This window comes from Megascapheus bottae, chromosome 6, assembly GCF_031878675.1.
Source record: "Megascapheus bottae isolate mThoBot1 chromosome 6, mThoBot2.hap1, whole genome shotgun sequence".
NCBI classification, from domain to species: domain Eukaryota; kingdom Metazoa; phylum Chordata; class Mammalia; order Rodentia; family Geomyidae; genus Megascapheus; species Megascapheus bottae.
Window position 1 is genome coordinate 19245875 of NC_143514.1, and position 19886 is coordinate 19265760.

General features: G+C 47.4%; 1 protein-coding gene across 1 annotated transcript; it reads right to left on the minus strand.

Moving 5' to 3' along the window:
• Positions 1 to 3985: 3985 nt before the first annotated feature.
• On the minus strand, positions 3986 to 18378 carry Eps8l3 (EPS8 signaling adaptor L3). The gene is made up of 19 exons (XM_090333690.1): positions 18297 to 18378; positions 15576 to 15629; positions 15337 to 15401; positions 14613 to 14771; positions 14214 to 14363; positions 14032 to 14087; positions 13562 to 13707; positions 13365 to 13480; positions 12564 to 12684; positions 12406 to 12467; positions 12103 to 12177; positions 11604 to 11752; positions 7524 to 7605; positions 7313 to 7347; positions 6645 to 6825; positions 6328 to 6456; positions 5964 to 6037; positions 4280 to 4412; positions 3986 to 4023 (listed from the first exon to the last, which is right to left on the minus strand). Exons 2-19 carry the CDS (start codon positions 15604 to 15606, stop codon positions 4012 to 4014), a joined length of 1776 nt encoding a protein of 591 aa, XP_090189816.1. The 5' UTR covers positions 15607 to 15629; positions 18297 to 18378; the 3' UTR covers positions 3986 to 4011.
• Positions 18379 to 19886: the final 1508 nt, after the last annotated feature.

Here is a 19886-nt window from a genome sequence, read left to right on the forward strand (position 1 = left end):
AATCATCTCAATTCTAGGAAGCACATCGAAAACATCTTCAGAAAAAGGGACAGAAGCTAAGAAACAGATCTGGCAAACAGAAATCCACTCCTCTCCCTACCCCCTCTCCCCAGCACAATTATCTATAATGACAAGGCTGCACCTTAGAGCAGGCAGTCATCTCATGGGAACCAACTTGCTTTCCTTAAGTGGTGATGCTGGTAATAATGTCTCCTTAGCCTGAGAACAGGACTGAGATAATGGTCTAACCAGGCCCCACCAGATCAATGCAGAGACAATGGGAATGTGTAACAGCTATGCTTTTCTCTCTTTCCCTTCCCCAAGTTCTTTGTTTACTCAAAGCTAAAGCTCCTGAGTGTACTCCACAGTTGGCTGAAGGTGAACTCAAGTACTGTTTTCACATAGCTGTCTGTGCTATGGAATAAACCTCTGTTCTCTGTCTTTCATCTTGGTTTCTTTATTTGGCATATGGGGGCAAGTTGGCAGAATCTGATGTGTGGAATTCAGGAGTTTTGGGTTGGGAGATCTCGAACTCAGGTTTAAATTTGGACAGGGAAGTGAGATCAGTAGAAAGAAAAAGAGCTCCGAAGGCTTGCATTTAGAAGTCAGGAAATGATAATGAACAAACCAAGGTGGTCGCTGTAAAAATGTAGACAGTGCTGTGGGAGGAAAACAGGTGCTTGGAAGCCAAGGGAAGACATTTGAAGGTGGGAATGAGCTAGGCCATCACATATGGCTGAAAGATCCAGTGAGATGAAGCCTAAGAGCAGTTGGATTTAGCAATGTGGGCAAAAGGGTGACCTTGAATAAACAAGCCATCTGTAGGAGTCCCTGCAATCTTGGGAAGAAGCTAGCTTCTGTGTTTATGCAGAGGCCATGAGAATGGAAAATGGGCTGCCAAGTTGTAACATTGTCATGCTGGGTGGTTAGAGATAGGGTTTGTGAGCTGACTAGGGGGGAGGGGGCAGGGTATGCAGCCTCTACAGCATGACCTTGTAGGACTCCCAGCCTCTCTCTAAGGGAGGAGGGGGAAATCACATTTTCCCATTAGTTCAGCCGAAGCAAATCTTTACTTAAGCACTTACTTACTTACTTACTTGGTTCAGTACTGGATCTTGAATTCAAGGCCTGGGCACTATCCCTTAGCTTTTTTACTCAAGGCTGGCAATGTACCACTTGAGCCACAGCTCTACTTCTGGCCTTTTGGTGGTTAATCAGAGGATAAGACTCTCACAGACTCTCCTGCTTGGGCTGGCTTTAAACTGGGATCCTCAGGTCCTAGCTTCCTGAAGAGGTAGAATTACAAGTATGAGCCACCAGCACTTAGAAGGGAACTTCTGTTGCTGAGGTGTTGAGATTTAAACTCAGGTCTTGGCACTTTCTAGGCAGGTGCTATAATACTGAACCATTACCAGACCTGTTTTAGTATTTGTTATTGTTATTGTTCTTTTTGTTGTTGTTGTTGGTGGTGGTGGTAGTGGTGGTAGTTGTGGGCTGGGCGCTGTCCCTGAGCTGTTTTGTTCGTACCTAGCACTATAGCATTCTGAGCCGCAGTGCCACTTCCAGGTTTTCTGGTGGCTTATTAGAAATGAGTCTCATGGACTTTCCTGCCTGGGTTGGCTAGGATTACAGGCATGAGCCACCAGCACCTGGCTTGTCATTATAATAATTACCATTAGTATTGCCTTTGTTCAGAGTATGAACTCAAAGTCTTTCACTAGCTTGGCTTGTTTGTTTAGCTATACATGAATCTTGCCCCTAACCATACTTTTTGATGGTTCCTTTGGAGATAGACTCTCCAAAGAATCTAGGCTGGCTTTCAACCCTGATCCTCCAGATTTTCTACATCCCAAATAACTAAATGTGAGCAACTGTACCCAGCTTGTGTTCGCTATTTGTTGAGATAGGATCTCATTTTATGCCCTGGCTGTCTTGGCTTCAGTCCTCCTGGGACAATACCAAATGGTAGCCAATCACTGGTTGTCGGGAGCGCAAACTCCTCCCCCTGAACTATTGGCTCAGAAATGGGCCTGCATGGGTCCCACACCCCAGGAAGCACCGTCTGACACAGTCTGATAGAAGCAGCAAGTTCTGTGCTTACACAGACGGTTTTCTTGATCTGGTGCAAACATCCTACCACCTGGACCTTATCCAAGCAGTTCCTGAAGTTACTCATCTACCCTACCTCCCCTCCTGCCTCTCCTGAATGAGGCATATAAACCCCTGTGTGAAAAATAAAATTTGCAGCTTGGTCAGAACGCTTGTCTTGCTGCCTTCTTCGTGTCTCCTGTCCTTCCTCTAGGTTCTTGGCCCTAGTTGATGTCCCGCTGGCCGGGACAACTGGTTGAGATGAAGTCTTACAAACTTTCCTGACTGTGCTGGCCTCCAACAGTTATCCCTTGTTTCACCTCCCATATAGCTTGGATTACAGGCTTGACCCACTGCATCCTGCTGGGAATTTATAAAAAGAACAAAGGGAACAAATGCCAACATAGGGACACATGTAGTTAAAATGCCTAGGTTTTTCCTTCTAACATAACAAAAGCCACTTACACAGTCACCTGAGGCGAGCACCTGTGATATATTAGGCAAGAATTGTAATTTGCCTAATTTATTAGAATTTCAGTTTAACAAGTTTGTAAAGTAGGTATTTTGTCCATTTTGTTTATCTAAAAGAACAGAGGCTCAGGAAAGTTGGGTGTTGCTCAAGTTTCCTTGAAGAGTCTGCATTCAGACTGAGGTCTGTCTGTCCAGCCCACTTAACTTGGCCGTACTGACAGCCCCTCGCCTCATCTGAATCTTTTCTGTGGAGTCTGGGTTGGGTGGGAGGGGAATACTACATTAAATACTGTTATTTTTTTCTGGTCTTGTTGGTGTCCTTGATTCTAGCTCCAGCTCCCAGAGGCCCTGGGATAACAAGTTCTATGTTCTTCTATAATCTTTCTTTTGATTAAATTTGATCTATTCAAGTCATACCTTAAGAGTCTTTTTCTCTTTGATGAGGGGAAATTTTGCTTTCCTATTCTGTGCTCCTAGCTGCAAGAGACAGTTTTTTGGCAGAAAGACATAAGCAACCTAAATCTAGGTCACTCTGTACCCCACACAACCTTAGGGTTGTGTAGCAATTTAACTAAGAGATACTTAAGGGAACACTTAAAAAAATCCAAACCTTTAAGGGGCCCTGAAATCCATAAGTACCACAAACTTCATAGATGTTATTAATAAAAGCATAGATCCTTTTATGTGGAGCTGGGAGGTCATTCCATGAAAGTTTGGAGGTGAAAGTCAGCTATCTTCACTAAAAAATGTTAAAAGCCACAGACAATCCAAAAATATCCCCTTAACCTTAGAGAGGACAGGAAACCAAGGAATGGAAAACACTTGAATTCCCAGAGCAGGCTGACTTTTCCCTTTCTAGTCATGTGCCTTCTGCTCTGCCACTAATTTCCACCAGGAGGAAATTCAGCTCACGGAACCCAAGGAGACAAAAGCCCCATTGAAAGAAGTTGTCCAGTACAGCCTGGTGGATCACATGGTCTTTGCTGTCCTGAAGTGCAGCACTCAGCCATGCTGATACAGGTGGTGAGCAGAGCCTTGTCTGGAGTTTGCTTAGAGAGTGGTCTGCTTAGAGAGTAGAGTTGCTGCTGTTCAAGTGCTACATGCTATGTCTCTCCCCTACCCTTCCCTTCTTTGCCTCCCATCAGGCCCAAGAGAAGCTGTAACAGGTTTGAAGGTGCTTTTTATTGGGGAAGAGAGACTGAACACACTTTTGACAAGCATGGGCATACATGAGCCAGGCTTAGGGGCAAAATAAATAAGTAGTAATCGAGGAGGGCTCCCAGCACAGCAAGAAGGGTATCATTTGCTGCAGTATCTGGATCTGGTCATCTTTTTGCTGAAATGTGTGGTTTGCTACGAACTGGGAAGCCAGAAGAAGAATTCTTGGGGCTCTAAAGGGTACCGCATGCTCCATCTTGCATCTGAGAGTCTTGGAGGTGTCTGAGCTGCTGCCTAATGACTTATCTGAGGGAAGAAAAGGATTCCAGTGGGGCTGGTGTCAGCTGAGGGAGCCCCAAAGCTCTTACTACCATAAGATGGTGCTTCAAGTCACACCTGAGTGCAAAAAGGCAGTCCCCCAGAGAAATATCCCTTGCCAAAACACCTGCCACGCTCACTTCCACCCCAAGTGGGGCCACTGACTTGCTTATGCCACACTTTTTCTCCTGTCCTGGGGGACCAGCTCCTCCTTATGGCAGTCAGAATCCCAGGATGCACTTACTCCCAGTGTTCTTCTGACAGCCTCCAGCCGGGCTAGGATCCTTGGGGCCTCCTCGGGACACAGCATCTGCAGCTCTCCAGGTCGCATGCGAAGTAACTGGCTTCCCATCAGAGTCCCAAGAGTCTTCACCGTGCTAGGAACAAAACTAGCTGAAACCACCCAGGAATGAAGTGGAAAGGATGCTAGGCTTGCATATTTGGGTAGAGTAGGGGCTGTTTTGGTTTTGGAGAGTGTGGTTACAGAAACATTCATGGAACTGAGTATTCAAAAGCAAAGGAGATTATTGGTTTGGGGCCCAAGAGTGTGGCCTAGTGGTAGAGTGCTTGTCTAGTATGCATGAAGCCCGGGGTTACATTCTTTGGTACCACATACATGGAAAAAAACCAGAAGTGGTGCTGTGGCTCAGGTGGTAGAGCACTAGCTTTGAGAAAGCCCAAGGACAGTGCCAAGGCCCTGAGTTCAAGCCCCAGGACTGGCACACGTGCACACACACACACACACACACACACACACACACACACACACTGGTAAAGGAGCCAATTGGTTTGGCTTCAACCTATTTCAGGACTCCCAGGTTTGAAGACAGAAGTGCTCCAGAAGAGAATGTTCTGGAAGGAAGAGGTAGCTGAACCAGCAGCCGAGATTCTAAGTTCACGATCCTTGAGGATCCTGGGGACTGAACTCAGGGCCTGAGCACTGTCCTTGGGCTTTTTCCTCAAGGTTAGTGAGGAGCATAGAAAATATCTATATATTTTCTATAAACCTATGTTAGCCATTTGTATTTTTATACTTGTATTCATTTGGATGGTTATACTTGTATTTCCTTAACTTGCCTTTCTGCTTCTGTATATCTGCTTGCTACAACCCTGAGAAATGCAACTGCTGTCCTTGTGGCTAATCTACAACCACCCATTTGTCCTTGGTTCCCAGACTGAGCTACACTCTAGCAGGGAGTATACACATTCCAAGCCGGGAGCTAGAGATAGTAGCCATCTGGTACCTACAAGGTCGGACTTGTAAGGGCCAGCAAACTAGGGCAGATGTCAACCAATCACAAGTCCGTTACCATGGAGATCCCCCTAGACTCACATCTGGCATAAAACCATCCTCCTAAAATGACAGCCAGCTAGACTGACCAATGATTAGCCACGACCCCTTTCCTGCTTTGTATTGCACCAATCATTTAATGGAATTATAGTATAAATTTCCCGCGTGGCGTATTGATTTGTTGCTATTTTTGCTGGGGCCTTCCCCCTACCAAAAAATGTATAAAAGGGGCTGTAATCTTGTGCTCGGGGCCTCTGGTCTGCACTCGACTATCAGTGCGCAGAGACCCGTGCTCGAGCTCATCAATAAACGACTCATTGCAATTTGCATTGATCTTTGGTCTCTGGCTATCAGGGGCGGGGCTTCAAGTTTCTGGGCACAATAGTTAGTGCCACAGCACTTGAGCCACAGCACCAGTTTGGGCTTTTCTATCTCAGCCTCCTGAGTGGCTAGAATTACAGGTGTGAGCCACTACTGGCTGGCATGAGCCCTTCTCTCTGTGTTCTGTAGCCTGGGATGGGGTTGTCATGTACAATAAGGGGCTGGACTGTGTGCTCTAGCTCTCTGTGTATCTGCAGTAATAGTGTGAGTCCTTCACAAAGCTCTCCCTCCACACCCCATGGAACTAGCCACTCACTAAGTGGAGAAGTTCTCTGCCTGCAGCCAGGCGGTGACTTCCTCAGGCTTTGAGCTCAGTCGAAGCATTGGAGCCTAGAAAAGGAGGAGGGAAACTGAGGCTCAGAGGCTCATGTCATCTCATAGTTCCCCACACCAGGTCCATGTTATCCCCTGCTGTTCTGGTCTGGCAGGCATCTGATTTGTTCTCTTCTGTGGCTCTGTGATGAACCTGGCACCCCATAAGTATGCAATAATTCTGATCAATAATCAATAATCACATAAGAGCAATCCCCTCCTCTTGTCATACAGTCTTCCTTGCCCACTTCCTCCCCCTACTCTGACTCAGGACCCAGGGCTTCCAGACAGCCTAGTGTATGTAGTACCCGAGGGGGTGACTGGCCCTGACTCCCAGGGAACCCCATCTGTAGGGGCTCCAGGATGTTGCTGGGAATGTAGCCACGATGTCCAGCCTCGTTCTTCACCAGCCACCACCGCTTGCTCTGGTCCAAGACCTGTCAAGAGTCACTGCTTTAGTCATCTGAGGCTCTGTCCTGGCAGCCTTCCCCGCACCCCATCCCCAACCAAAGCTTTGACCCTTCCAGCTCATTTCCCACTTTCCTTCCTCCTCTGTAGGCCACTCAGCCTGGCAAACCCCCTAGCCAGACCACCCACTCCAGGCTGATTGGAGCCCTGGCCTCACCTCTAGCACCTCTCCCTGGACCACGGTCAGTTCCTGTGTGTTCCTTGCTTCAAATTCATATAGCACCTGCATCTTCAGGACAGGCTTGGCAGGTCTGGCATTGAGGTTGACGTCCCCAAATTGAGAACCATGGCTGTTTATCTCCTCCTGAGCAAAGTGGGAGGTGCTCCCTAACCTAGGCCTTTCATCAGGAAGGAAAGTCAGGATGGCTGGGGAAGGAGCCCCAGAATTGACACCCCAGTATCAGCCCCAGTCCCAGTCCTCAAGAACTCCTGATGTCTCCTGCCGGAAATCTGGTGGTAACTTTGGGGATCCCCCAGAATTGGATGACAGCAGTGTTTGGTGGTGTTTGGGGATGGGGGACTCTGAGGAAAGAAGGGGTCTGAAATATTGTTGGTCTCTGAAAACATTTCCAAAAGAGCAATTTTCTAACTCTGAGCTCTGCTCTGAACAGTTTATGACAGAGCTGTGTGGGTAGTATCATTCAGAAGGGATTGGAGCTTAGGTGGTTTCAAAAAAATGCTGCTTTTGTACCCAGTGAGGGGAAAGATATCTTTTCAGATGTCTGTGTCTCATTACAAGAGAGCACAGAGGGTGTCTGAGATCCCAAAGGCACTTCCTGTCCCTTCCTCCCATGGCCATGCAGTTCCCAGTAAGCTCTGGCTTACCTAGAAAAAGAGTCCTGGTGTCTTAAGGGTGCCTGCTAGGGACAAAAACAGAGAGTGAGAGTGGGAGGCAGCCAGGATGGTGATAGGGAGAGAGCAATCAGATCCCAAGCCTACACAGCTACCTCCTGTCCCACCCTTCCTCCTCCACATAAACCCTTAATCTTATGATTGGGATTTAGACCTGGAAGGCTCCATGCTGAGGGTCTCTTACCAGGGAGGAGGGCTCTGGAGGCTGCCAGCCATCATAGAATGTGGGTTGGTAAGGTGGGGGCTCAATGCCTGTCCAGTCATCCCTGGGGGAAGAACAAAGCTGAGACTTTGGGGACATGGAAGGGGAAGGGACAAGAAGGCATAGGCCTACAGATCATCTAGCGATAATGAGGGCAAAGGCCATGTAGACAGATGAAAGGCCTTACAGCCATAAAGGAGCAAAGGAACAAACATTTAAGCATGACTAAGTATCACAGTGCAGGCATCTGTGGGTCCCTCTCAGCTACTTCCTTGCATTACTCCCCAGTAATATAGCAGATACTTTATTCCCCTCACTGGAGATTACAATGAAAATTTTGGGTGCCAGAATATTAGGGCCAGAATTGTAGGCCCCTTGAGACATTTTTCTAACCTGTTTTAAGTCTCTGTCTTTCTAGTTAAATAGTGTGTCGAGCTTGGTTTCTTTTCTCTCTTTGAAGTGTGTGTGTGTGTGTGTATGCACATGCACACATGCCAGTACTGGGGCTTGAGCTCAGGGCCTGGATAAGTGTTCCTTAGCTTTTTCACTCAAGGCTGACATTCTACCACTTAAACCACACCTCCACATCTGGCTTTTTGCTGGTTAATTGACTCAGCCATAGAAACTCTTATCTATAATTAACCAGCAAAATCTCAGCCTCTTGAGCTGCTAGGATTACAGGTGGGAGCCACCAGCATCCAATAGGATCCATTTTTTTTTTAAGGTCTCAGATTCTTTGTACTGGTCCTGGGGCTTGAATTCAAGGCTTGGGCACTGTCTCTGAGCTTTTGTGCCCAATGCTAGCACTCTACCACTTGAGCAACAGCTTCACTTCCAGTATTTTTTTTTGATGTTTAATTGGATATAGTTTCATGGACTCTCTCCTGTATGGATTGGCACCAAGCCGTGGTCCTCAGACCTAGACCTCAGCCTCTTGAGTAGCTTAGAAATTACAGGTGCTAGCCACTGGAGCCTGGCTTCAGATGAAATTTTGGGACCAAAAAATGATACATCTAACACAATTCTTTAATGTGAATGTATTTGAGACCTTCTTGTTAAAGTCCACTGCAAAAGTTTTGCTTTTCCTCTCTTGTTACTATTGGCTAGATGTCAGGGCTCACTCCACACTGACTTCTGAGCAGCTGAACATGAGATGGAAGATTCAGAATCCATAAATTATTTCATGTTTATAATTTTTATCAAATGAACAACATAGAAAAGATCACATTAGGGTAGACTATCCATTGATGAATAAAGGGATAAAGTGTGGCACAACTAGCCAATGATCATAAAAGGGAAGGACACAAGGAGTGAAATAAGCCAGTCAAAAATGATAAATAATGTTTGATTTTTACATTAGATCCCCAGACTAGACAAATTTATATAGTACAAACAGAGATAACCCTGAGAGAGGGGTAAGGAATTATTATTTAATGATAATTTTCAGCTTAGAATTATAAGGATGAGCAGGAGATACATAATGGTTGTTGGCTGCAAAGCATGGTTAATATACTGAGTATTCCTGAATTATAGACTAAAAACAGTAGATTTTTGTTATGTATAATCTACCACTGTAATAAATAGGTTGCATTGAGTTAATTCTTATCTTCAAACAAACTAGGCAAACTCCTTTCAGTTGCCTGAATTGAATGACTTGAAAGGAATTGGGTCTGAGGCAAGACTCACTAGAAAATTTGGATTATGGGCTGGTAGTTCATGCCTGTAATCCTAGCTACACAGGAGGCTGAGATTTGGGGATCCCTGTTTGAAGCCACCTCGATCAGGAAAGTCCTTGAGAGTCTCATCTCCAATAAGCACCACCCTCCCCACAAAAAAAGAGAGAAAGAGAGTCAGAGAGAGAGGGAGGAATTCAGAGCTGTGGCTCAAGTGGTAGAGCACTAGCCTTCAGCAAAATTGCTCAGAGACAGCTCTAGATGCAGAGTTGTAGTCCAAGACTGGCACAAAAACAAAAACACCACCAGAGCTGAGCCCTAGTGGCTTAGGCCTATAATCCTAATTATTCAGGAAACTGAGATCTGAGGATCACGCTTCAAAGCCAGGCTGGGAAGGACAGTTAGTGAGACTCTTATCTTCAATTAACCACCAGAAAACCAGAAGTGGAGCTGTCACTCTAAGTGGTATAGCACTAGCTTTGAGTAAAAAAGCTGAGGAATAGTGTTCAGGCCCTGAGTTCAAACTCTACAACTGAAAAAAAAAACCCACCAGAAAAAGAAAAAGGAAACCTGGTTTATGGCTTGTTTCCTTGTTGATCTCTGTTTTGTTTTCCTTCCTTCCTTCCTTCCTTCCTTCCTTCCTTCCTTCCTTCCTTCCTTCCTTCCTTCCTTCCTTTCTTTCTCTCTTTCTGTGGGTACTCTAGGGCTTGAAGTTGGGTTTTGCACTCTCACTTGACTTTTTTGCTCAAGGCTGGTGCTATACCACTTGAGCCAAATCTCTGCTTCCAGTTTTTTTCTTTTTTTTTTTTTTTTTTTTGCTGGTTAACCAGAGATGAGAGTTTCAGACGTTTTTTGCCTGGACTGGTTTTGAACCCTGAGTTTCCTGAGTAGCTAGGATTACAAGCATGAACCACCAGGCCCAGCTTGACTTCTCTCTTCTTAGTTTTTCTCTCTCAGCATCTTTGATTTTCCATTTCGCTCTGTGAGATTTGTTTTTCCTCTATCTCTCTGTGACAGTTTACTGAGTCTCCACCCTCCCTCCCTTCCTCCCTCCCTCCTTTCTTGTGGAATGGAACTAACTGTGCTGTTCCCACTAGAGTGCTAGCTGCTGCAGTTACCACTTCCAAACTCAGTGCTCTACCACATAGTCCGTGGCCTCAGACTTCCATGGACCATTCCTCTGACCCCCCAGCTCAGGCTCGTGTTTGACCCCTGAGCCTCCTATCCAATTGTCATCATCCATTGTAATTCTCTGTTTTCTTTTCCTGTTTCTCTTCTCTGCTCTCTCCCCTCTATCCCTTTCATTTCTTCCTCCATTCCCTTCCTCCCTCCCTCCCTCCTCCAGACCAACAGGTTGTGAGATGTAACTTATTGAGTCTATACTTGCAGAACCTCTTTCACCAGTAATTTCTAAATACTGGGCTGGGTTGAAATAAAGTTTTCACTTGGTCCTTGATTTTTCAAAAAAAAAAAAAAGAGAAAATAAGTATTGCAGCAGAAAGTGGAAAGCATTGTTCTCCCCCCGCCCCCAGGATAATGCTTTTTTTTTTTTTTTTTTTTTTTTTGTAAAGAGGTGATGTTTTTGGTTTGTTTGTGTTTGTTTCATTTTGTTTTTATCTTGGTCTTATTTTTTTGGCCACTTGTGGGGCTTGAACTCAGGGCCTGAGCACTGTCCTTGGACTTTTTTTTTCCTCTAGGCTGGAGCTCTACCACTTGAGCCACAGCACCACTGCCAGCTTTTTTCTTTGTTTTTTTTTTTTTTGCCAGTCCTGGGCTTGAACTCAGTGCCTGAGCACTGTCCTTGGAATTTCTCAAGGTTAGAGCTGTACCACTTGAGTCTCAGCACCACTTCCGGCTTTTTTCTCTGTATGTGGTACCGAGGAATCGAACCCAGGCCTTCGTGCATGCTAGGCAAGCACTTTAACCACTAGGCCAAACTCCCGGCCCTACCAGATTTTTCTATGTTACGTGGTATCAAGGAATTGAACCTGGTCTTCATGCATGCTAGGCAAGCACTTTACCACTAGGCCAAACTCCTGGCCCTCTTATTTTGTTTTTAACTGATCACACACACTTAGCATAATAAAAAATTAGAGCTAGGTGTCAGTGGCTCAGGCTTATAACTCTGGAGGATGAGATCAGGAGGATGGTAGTTCAAAGCCAGCTTAGAAAGAAAACTCTTAGAGATTTCAGCTCCAAAATAACCAGAAAAATGTGAGATGTGGCCAAAGTGGCAGAGCACCAACTGAACAAGTAAGGCAGGCAAGCTGTTCAAACCCCAGTTCTAAAATTTTTTTTAAAAAAAGTTGAGAGCTACACATAAAGGCTTCCTGATGGTGCTAAATGGAGCCCCTGGCCACACATTCCCACACATCTCATCTTCACTCACCGACTGATGGTCCAGGCCATACCCAGCCCCTTCCAGAAGTTACTCTCATTTGGGCTTAGACAGGACTGCAGCAGGTCAATGGCTTTGGGAGTGAGCAGAGGTGAGACCACCTGGGCTGTCAGGCCAGTCTCAGGGCACTGGGAGATGATCTAAAAGAAGGGTGAAGGAAGATGTTAGCAAGCCCAGGCCAGATGAGGAAAGGGCCCAGTGTCTGCCATGTTACCTCCGTCCCATCTCCCTTCGAGTTCCAGCATCCATGGCTCTGATGCCAGCCCATCTAGCCTAGTAAGGGTCCTTTGTTGTTCAGTAGGAATGGTATCTTGGCCTCATGGAAGGATGCATTGGGTTAAGCAAGGAGCAGATCTCATGGCTCCCCTTGGCCCTCTTCTCTAACTCTTTCTTCTGCTCCCTTTTAATTTTAATTTTTTTCTTGCCCCGAGAAGGCCCCTTCTAGTCCTTCTTGACTTTAGCTTTAACATTCTGTCCTTCCCCCACTCACGAAGTTCAGAGTTTGGAAGATGATGTGTACAAATTCTGGAGCACTTGTGTTCTGCATACAGTTGGCCAGCTTCCCCTGGGGATACATTAAAAGGACTGTCACCACCCTTCACCTTGCAACCCCTTCACCAGGATCCCAGTGCCACATAATAGTGTGTGCTTTAGCTGGGAGCCTGGCACCCTCCAAACTCCCCAGAAGAAGAGGAACTAGAGGAGAGAAAGGCTTGGGATAGCTAGGGTCAGAGAACAGGTGGTGGAGGGTAGAGTGGAGACAAGGGCTGAGAAATTGACAAAGACCACAGACCAAGAGATTGAAGCTGAACTTGATCTTCTGGAAGCAGTCAATGTATTGTGCCTCTGTGATTTCTGTGGGATATGGACAAAAATGAGGTCACAGATCATCCCAAGTTCCTCCCCCCCCCCCGACACACACAGTTGTTTCCCCAGGGGTTCAGCACTCACCACCCTGATTCTTGTTCTTTTTTTTCCCAAGCTTCTTCTTCTTACGCTTGGTCTTTTCCTGGATCTCCTTCAGCTTCCCCGTGAACATCTCAATGTCCGTTAGGGTGTGGTTCAGCATCTCCTAGGCCCCCAAAACCCATGGCCTTGAGTAGGCAGATAGACCTAGACCTCCCAACCCTGTCTGCTGCCCCTTCCCTGATACGAGTCCCAGCCTTAGTCTGAACAAGCCTGCCCTGGTCACCTCAAGAATCTGGCCTTCTGTGCGGAGGATGTCTCTGCAGATTTTGACCAGCAAATTCCAGGGCAACAGATAAAGAAATACCCATGCCATGATATCTCATATTTAATATTTTATTATTAGATAATTCATATTTAATACCACCATGGGGCAAAGAATGGGTTAACTGGCAGACATGGTTAAATAGAACACATCTACATCCTCTACTTTTGTACATTTAGATTGACCTGGAACTTTCTTAAGAGAATTAAGGGAAAATAAATAAAAGGGCTAAGGGAGAGAATAAGAAACCTGGAATTACTAATATAAATCGTTTCAGAACACATCTAGAATACCAGGAATCACTGGATAAGTACATTCAGGGATTCCTCCTGTCTTTTGACAGGATTACTGAAGAAGGTCAGACACTCAGAGTCTTTACTTAGATGCAGGATGAACAACCACACAATCAGCATTTTCTGCTGGCATCACTCCAACTCCAAGCTCACTAGTCTCCTCATAGGGATCTAGAGTTCCCATTCTCCCTTCCCCAAGCTCCGAAAGCCCAAGACATTCTGTGGTACCTCGTCTCTCTCAAGATCCTCCGGGGATGGGCTCCGCCTTGGAGGAGGTGGTGTGTAGGCATTTAATTCTTGAGTACTGTGGTAGCGTAGCAGGGGTCTTGGAGATGATGGGACACCTGAAATATAGGGGATCATGGGCGACAGTTTCTCTGACTTGGATCTAAACCTTCTCTACTTGTCCCATGCCCAAAACTTACTATGCTCTGGAGTCATCTGGTGGGGCTGTTCTGGTGAAAATCCCCATTCCACAGGGGCTGGCTGTTCTAGAGGAACAGGCCTTTCCAGAGAAGGCCCTCTCCATCTATTCTGGACTGGATGATGAAGGCCTCCAAATTTAGGCCTGCTGAGGACGTGATGAGGAAGACATGATCAATAAGATTCCTGGAGCAAGGGCCCTGCCCACACTTCTGCTCCAGGACCCACGGGTGTCACCATCTCTCTCCAGGAGCCCCCATCTTGCTCTTTGGCCTCCTTCCAACTCTACCCTGACTCATCTACCTGGTGCCCAAGTCCTCTTAGGTCCCATAACAATGTGAAAGGACAATGTCCTGTGTCCCTTGACTCAGCTCCTCTCCTCGGTTCATCTCTTCCCTAATTCCTTTTCAGTCTAGGTTCCTGAGCTCCTCAAGCTGTGGGATGAAGGTTTTCCTTGCCAGGGGCTATTTACCTTTGTTCTATCTCTTCCTCCAGGGCTTTCTGTAGGCTGATCTTCAATCTCTCTGCCTAGAGGAAACAGCAGTCAGGGGTTTTGTGTGTGTGTGTGTGTGTGTGTGTGTGTGTGTGTGTGTGTGTGTGTGTGTGTTTGTGTGTGTGTGTGATGGTCATTGAACACCATCCTTGGCCACTCACCCCCACTTCCTGGCACTGGAAGAGCAGCGTGCTAGTGGTTGGCAGGCCAGACTCCTGCACAGTGATGGACAAGATAGAGTTGTAGGAGCAGGTGTTCAGGGCAGCATCCAAGGCCTTGATGTTGTCGAGTCGATAAGAGTCCAGCTCCTCCTGAGTTAGGCAAAGTGGTTAACTGCTAGGCCACAGAGTCAAATTGGGATCCTGGGAGCCTTATGAGCTTGCCCCCACCCCCTAGTGGCCCAGAGCTAGGTTGTCTATCCTGACTCTTGTTCTTCTGTCCCTAGACCCTGGTCCCTTGAATCTTCCTAGGTCTTTGTGTGCATTGCATGTGGCTCCACGGAGAAGCCTGTTGCTTGCTCTTCCACAGGACCTGTGGCTGGGTTTGGTGAAAGGGCTGACCTTCATCTCGATGTCCAGCAGCTGGAGCCAGCCATCCCTGACCTGTAGGATCAGGTCTTGACTCCATACTCGGCCCTGTGCTTCCAGTTCTTGCAGCTTCTGCAAGGCATCCTTGGGCTCCTGGACTCTTTCTGTCCCCAGCTTACATGTCATTAGGTGCTGACAAAAAAGGAGGAGGTTAAACTAGGAGGTTTGGAGAGGAGTCCCAGGAGGTAGGGGACAGTGGAAAGGCAGAAAGATCCCTTGGTTATTTCAAGGTAGACTGGGAGCTCAAGCTGACTCTCCTCTTTGCAATGGTGGCCCTCTCAATCCTCATAGGCTACATCTCTCACTCTCCTTCCTCGAACCATGCACCATTTCCAGCAAAGAGCAAGTTCCTGGAGACGGTATGACAGGAGGTGGGCCAGAAAACAAGTGGGTTTAGGGTAAGGTAATTTTTAAGTGGTCTTCTTCTTATCCCTCTGCTGCTTCTTTCTGTCTAAGGACTGGATATTCTTCCCCGCTGGACTCCAGTTGGCCCTGTTTAGTCAATCCTGACCACACCCTCTCTCACCCTAGCACTTAGCAGATGCTCAATCAAGCTTTAGTTTTATTGGATGCATTTCCAAGGGATTTGGCCAGACCAAGCTATTGGCTTCCATGGCATGGGTTATGGGCAGAACAGTTGACACATAGGAGCCCTTGGCTTTAAAATCTATCTGCCTGGGGCCCCAGCAGTACTCACCTCTACCCTGTGCTGCAAGAGGGTGGGCTCTGAGGTCAGGTTCTGGGAGTACTCCTTCCGGTGTACTGTTGGGTACCAGCAGGGAAGGAGGCAGTGGAATGGGAGTGAGACTCAGGCAATGTCAGACACAGTCACAGGGAAGACCAGGCCAGAGGACAGGGATTTGGGAACTCAACTCAGTGGGGAGTTGAGCAGAACCAAGTAGGGCAGGGAGAGGGGTAGGGGTAGGGAGAGCTTACAGTAAATGGCTCTGCTGCTGGGCCGGGACATGTTGCCGCTGCTGAGGATGCTCCCTACAACCAAGTGAGTCAGAGATAGCCATTAGAGCTGGGGGGAGGAATACCAGGCACAGCACAGCAAAAAGATGTTCTTGCTCTGACCTAGGGCCTCTGGGACCAGACCTAGAGCCCTTGGCTCCAGCAGGTCTCCTGTCCCAAGGAGCCCTGTATCCTGACTGGGCTCAGAGACCCGGAACTAGAGAGGGAAAGGCCTTGGGCAGTACTGCATGGCTGGCTTCCCATTATGTGGCTCTAGGACTGGGTCCTATCCCTAGATCTGGGAGTTAGAGGATGAGCTCTACCCACTGCAGGGAGAGCAGAGGGCTTAATGGAGTTTTCTGACACAGTGAACTTGTGTTTCTAATCCTACCTCAGTTTTCAACCTGCAAAGAAGCTTCTAATAACCTCTAAGCTAGAGACCCTCTGGGAGGAGTACATGCTCGAGCATTCATAGGTGTGTGTGTGTGTGTGTGTGTGTGTGTGTGTGTGTGTGTGTGTGTGTGCGTGCGCGCATGCAATCACCATCTGCCTAAATGTCCTGGTGAAGGCTTTTGACCATCATTCTGCCAGGAGCGTCACTCAAAGCCCTATTATACCCTACTATACATCTGTGGCCAGGATTCTCAAGAACCCACATGGTTCAATCTTTTCCAACACCCATGTACTTAGCCTTAAGGCATTACCTCTGATAACTCCTTTAATCCTCAAGTCTAGGGACCTCTATTATCCCCACCCACTAGCTGAGAACCCTGACATACCAAAGGGAAGAAGACCTGGGATCTCAAGGGATGCTTTAACCAAGAGTGAAGCCAGGCCTATCTGCCTGGGCACTCCATATTTTAATTGCTTTATAAATGTGTGCTTATTAGGCCAGCATCCAGAAAGAGGGGAAACAAATCTGTTGAAATGGAAGGGAATTAGAAATAGTGTGTGTGTGTGTGTGTGTGTGTGTGTGTGTGTGTTTGTGTGTGTAGTAGGGGTTAGTCAGGGTGTCAAGGGTGAGGGTCAAGAATGTGCGTCATCTGGGTGAGGCACATATGCATCATATGTCTCCAAGGGTGTTTGGGCTGTGCCTGAGTTGTGCAGAACCCTAGAACATCCTGGGCAAAGTATAAGTGAGCACTGACATCTCTGGCCATAAAAGAAATGCAAATCAACACAACTCTGAGATTCCACCTCACTCCAGTTAGAATGGCCATGATCAAGAAATCCAACAACAACAGATGCTGGCGGGGATGTGGCCAGGAGGGATCACTACTACACGGTTGGTGGGAGTGCAAACTCATTCAACCACTATGGAAAGCAGTATGGTAGTTCCTCAAAAGACTAAACAGAGCTCCCTTATGACCCAGCAATTCCACTACTTGGCATTTACCCAATGGCCCAGAAACAAGGACATACTAAATCCACTAGCACAACAATGTTCATTGCAGCACTATTTACCATAGCGAAGATATGAAGGCAACCCAGATGCCCCTCAGTTGATGAGTGAATCAACAAGATGTGGTATTTATACACAATGCAAGTCTATGCCACCATCAGAAAATGACATCACAACATTTTTAAGGAAATGGAAAGATTTGGAAAAAAAATCATATTAAGTGAAGTAAGCCAGACCCAAAGGAACATAGGCTCAATAGTTTCTCTCATCTGTAATAACTAGTACTCATCTAGAACTCTCCTAGCAGAGGATTACAATAGCTCAAACCCTAGATACATAAGGCCATATAGGATGAGGCAAAATTAATGGACCTCCAGGACATGGAAACAAGAGCTTAATATAAGTGACTGTTATTCTTTATGTTTTTCTCTTGTCTCTTGTGTTGCCCTTTGGTTAATCTCATATTGTTACAATATCCCACTTTGTTACGTGGTATATTATATAGATGTTTACTTGTTTATTTGAAATAGGAGGGGAAAAATAAGGAGAGGGATGGGGGAGGGGAATGGGGACAAAAACATAAGAAGGGACATCAATGTGTGAGAAGTAATGCACCTTCTATCTGGCGAATATAACTGTAACTCCTCTATACACTGAAATAAAAAATTATTTAGAAAAGTGTAAGTGAGCACTCACACTTGTTTATTAGTACTTGTATGGAAATGGGGGATCTGGGAAGATGAGCTGAGATGGGAAAATGGATAATGAGTTAAGAATGATGGGGGTGGGGGTGGAGGAGGTGACTAGACCTCTGTCCCCTGTTTTCCCAAGAGAAAGGGGGTGCTAGAAACCTTCTTCACCCCTACACACGCCACCCTGTGGCCCTGGCTTCCTGCTTCTAGACACGGAAGAGAAGGGAGCCAGTCTGGTTGGGCCCAGCTACTCTCTCTTCCTTCACACCAGGTGGTCCCATGGGTCACGTGGGTGCCCAGGGGTGGGTAAACAGCTGCTGCTGAAGACCTTGGCAGACCCTATTTGTACTCCAAATGTAGGAGCTTAACACAAGGAAGGAGCTACATTGTAGACTCTGGAGGAAGCATCCACAGAGGTTGTCATAGCTCTATTTCCCAGCCAATCCAACGCTCCAGCCCCTAGAGAATCTGTGATGGTCCTCCTGCCTGGATGTGGGAAGGGGCTAGGACAGGTCCTGGCCTAGGGTGCCACCAAACTGCCTCCACCCACTTGCCCCAGGATCCCCTCTCCTCTCAAGCCCTGATCTTCCCCATGGGACAAGCTCTTACCTGGTGCCAATGCAGCTTGGTGGCTGGTCCCCTCAGGGGGCTGCTGTTTGAGCCAGTGGTCTGGTGCAGGTGGCTTGGCTTGAGGCAGAGCTGGCTTCCAGATGGCCTGGGAAGAGCAGGAGACTCTGTGATCGTCAGGTGGTGAGGTGGTGAGGCTAAGGAAGCCAGCCAGCCACACCTGTGCCCTTTGGACTCTGGTAGGTGGGAAGGCCTCCCAGGCCACCACCCTCCCAACACTGAGGTAGACCTGAGGAAGCGCCCTAAATTCCTGTTTCCTAGCTTCCTCTTTCTCAGTTCTGTGCACTAGGGGCAGCCCCTCTGCCTTTTGGGTACTTCCTCTGGACCCAGGAAAGCATGAGACACTGGTACCTGGGTGGGCTAGGCCTGGAGAGCCTGGGTTCTATACTGGGGGATAGACCATTAGAAACAAACTTAAGGCTTTAGGGAAGCTGTAGGTTTGTTTGTGTGCTGTTGTTCATGTGTGCTGCACCCATGAGCACGTGATCATGTATCCAGGAGGAGCCTGTGAGCAGGGCATGGGTGTCAGACAACATGGAGGCTGGCCCAGGGCCACAGGAGATGGAATGGCAAGGGTTAAGGTTTCTCACATGTGGGGTTTGTCTTGTGTTTTCTCCCATCCCGTAGGGACTCCACCCCCCCCCCCCCATTCTTTTCCTTCTCTACTTCTGTCTCCATTACCCTCACCCCTGGGAAAATGCCTGGCTGCCTCCAGGAGAGGGGGAGAGAGAGAGAGAGAGAGAGAGAGAGAGAGAGAGAGAGAGAGAGAGAGAGAGAGAGAGAGAGAGAGAGAGAGAGAGAGAGAGAGAGAAGGAGGGAGGGAGGAAGGAGGGAGGGAGGGAGGGAGGGGGGAAGGGGGAGGGAGGGAGAGGGGGAGAGGGAGGGAGAGGAAGGGAGGGAGGGAGGGAGAAAGAGAGAAACACCTAGGCCTCACTCTGACCCTATTTAAGACCCTGAACTTTCTTTTTCCTTTTTCGTTTGTGTGTGTGTGTTGGTATCGAGATTTAACTTATGGCCTGGGCACTGTTCCTGAACTTATTTTGCATAAGGCTAGCCCTCTTCTATTTAAGCAACACCACTACTTCCAGCTTTTTAGTGGATAATTGACTGTAAGAGTTCCACAGAATTTCCTGCCTGGGCTGGCTTTGAACCATGACCCTCACTAGTTAGAATGTATAGGTATGAGCTTCTGGTACCAGACAGACTCTGTGCTTTTATTTAGAAACCTTCCTCGACACTCAGAGTAGGCCATTCTCTCTACCATTTAGGAGTCCAGATTGAAACAAGAACCAAAGGAGCAAAGGATTAGGAGGGTAGAGGTGGGGAATAGAATAAAAGAGAGGAAGCAAAACTGATCTTTGAGAACTGATCCTCTTGCCACAGAGCCCCAGATCCTGCTGCTCTTAGGGTTTGCCATGGAGTCTTCTGCTTTGTCCAGGCAGGAAGCTGTAAACCTGGGCCTCTGCCCTCATCCTTTCTGGGACCAGCCAGGGGATTTGGGCCTGCTTCTCATCCCTGCACCCAGCCACATTGCCCTGGTGGCTTAGAGTGCAGGGATTGCCACCAGTGAGG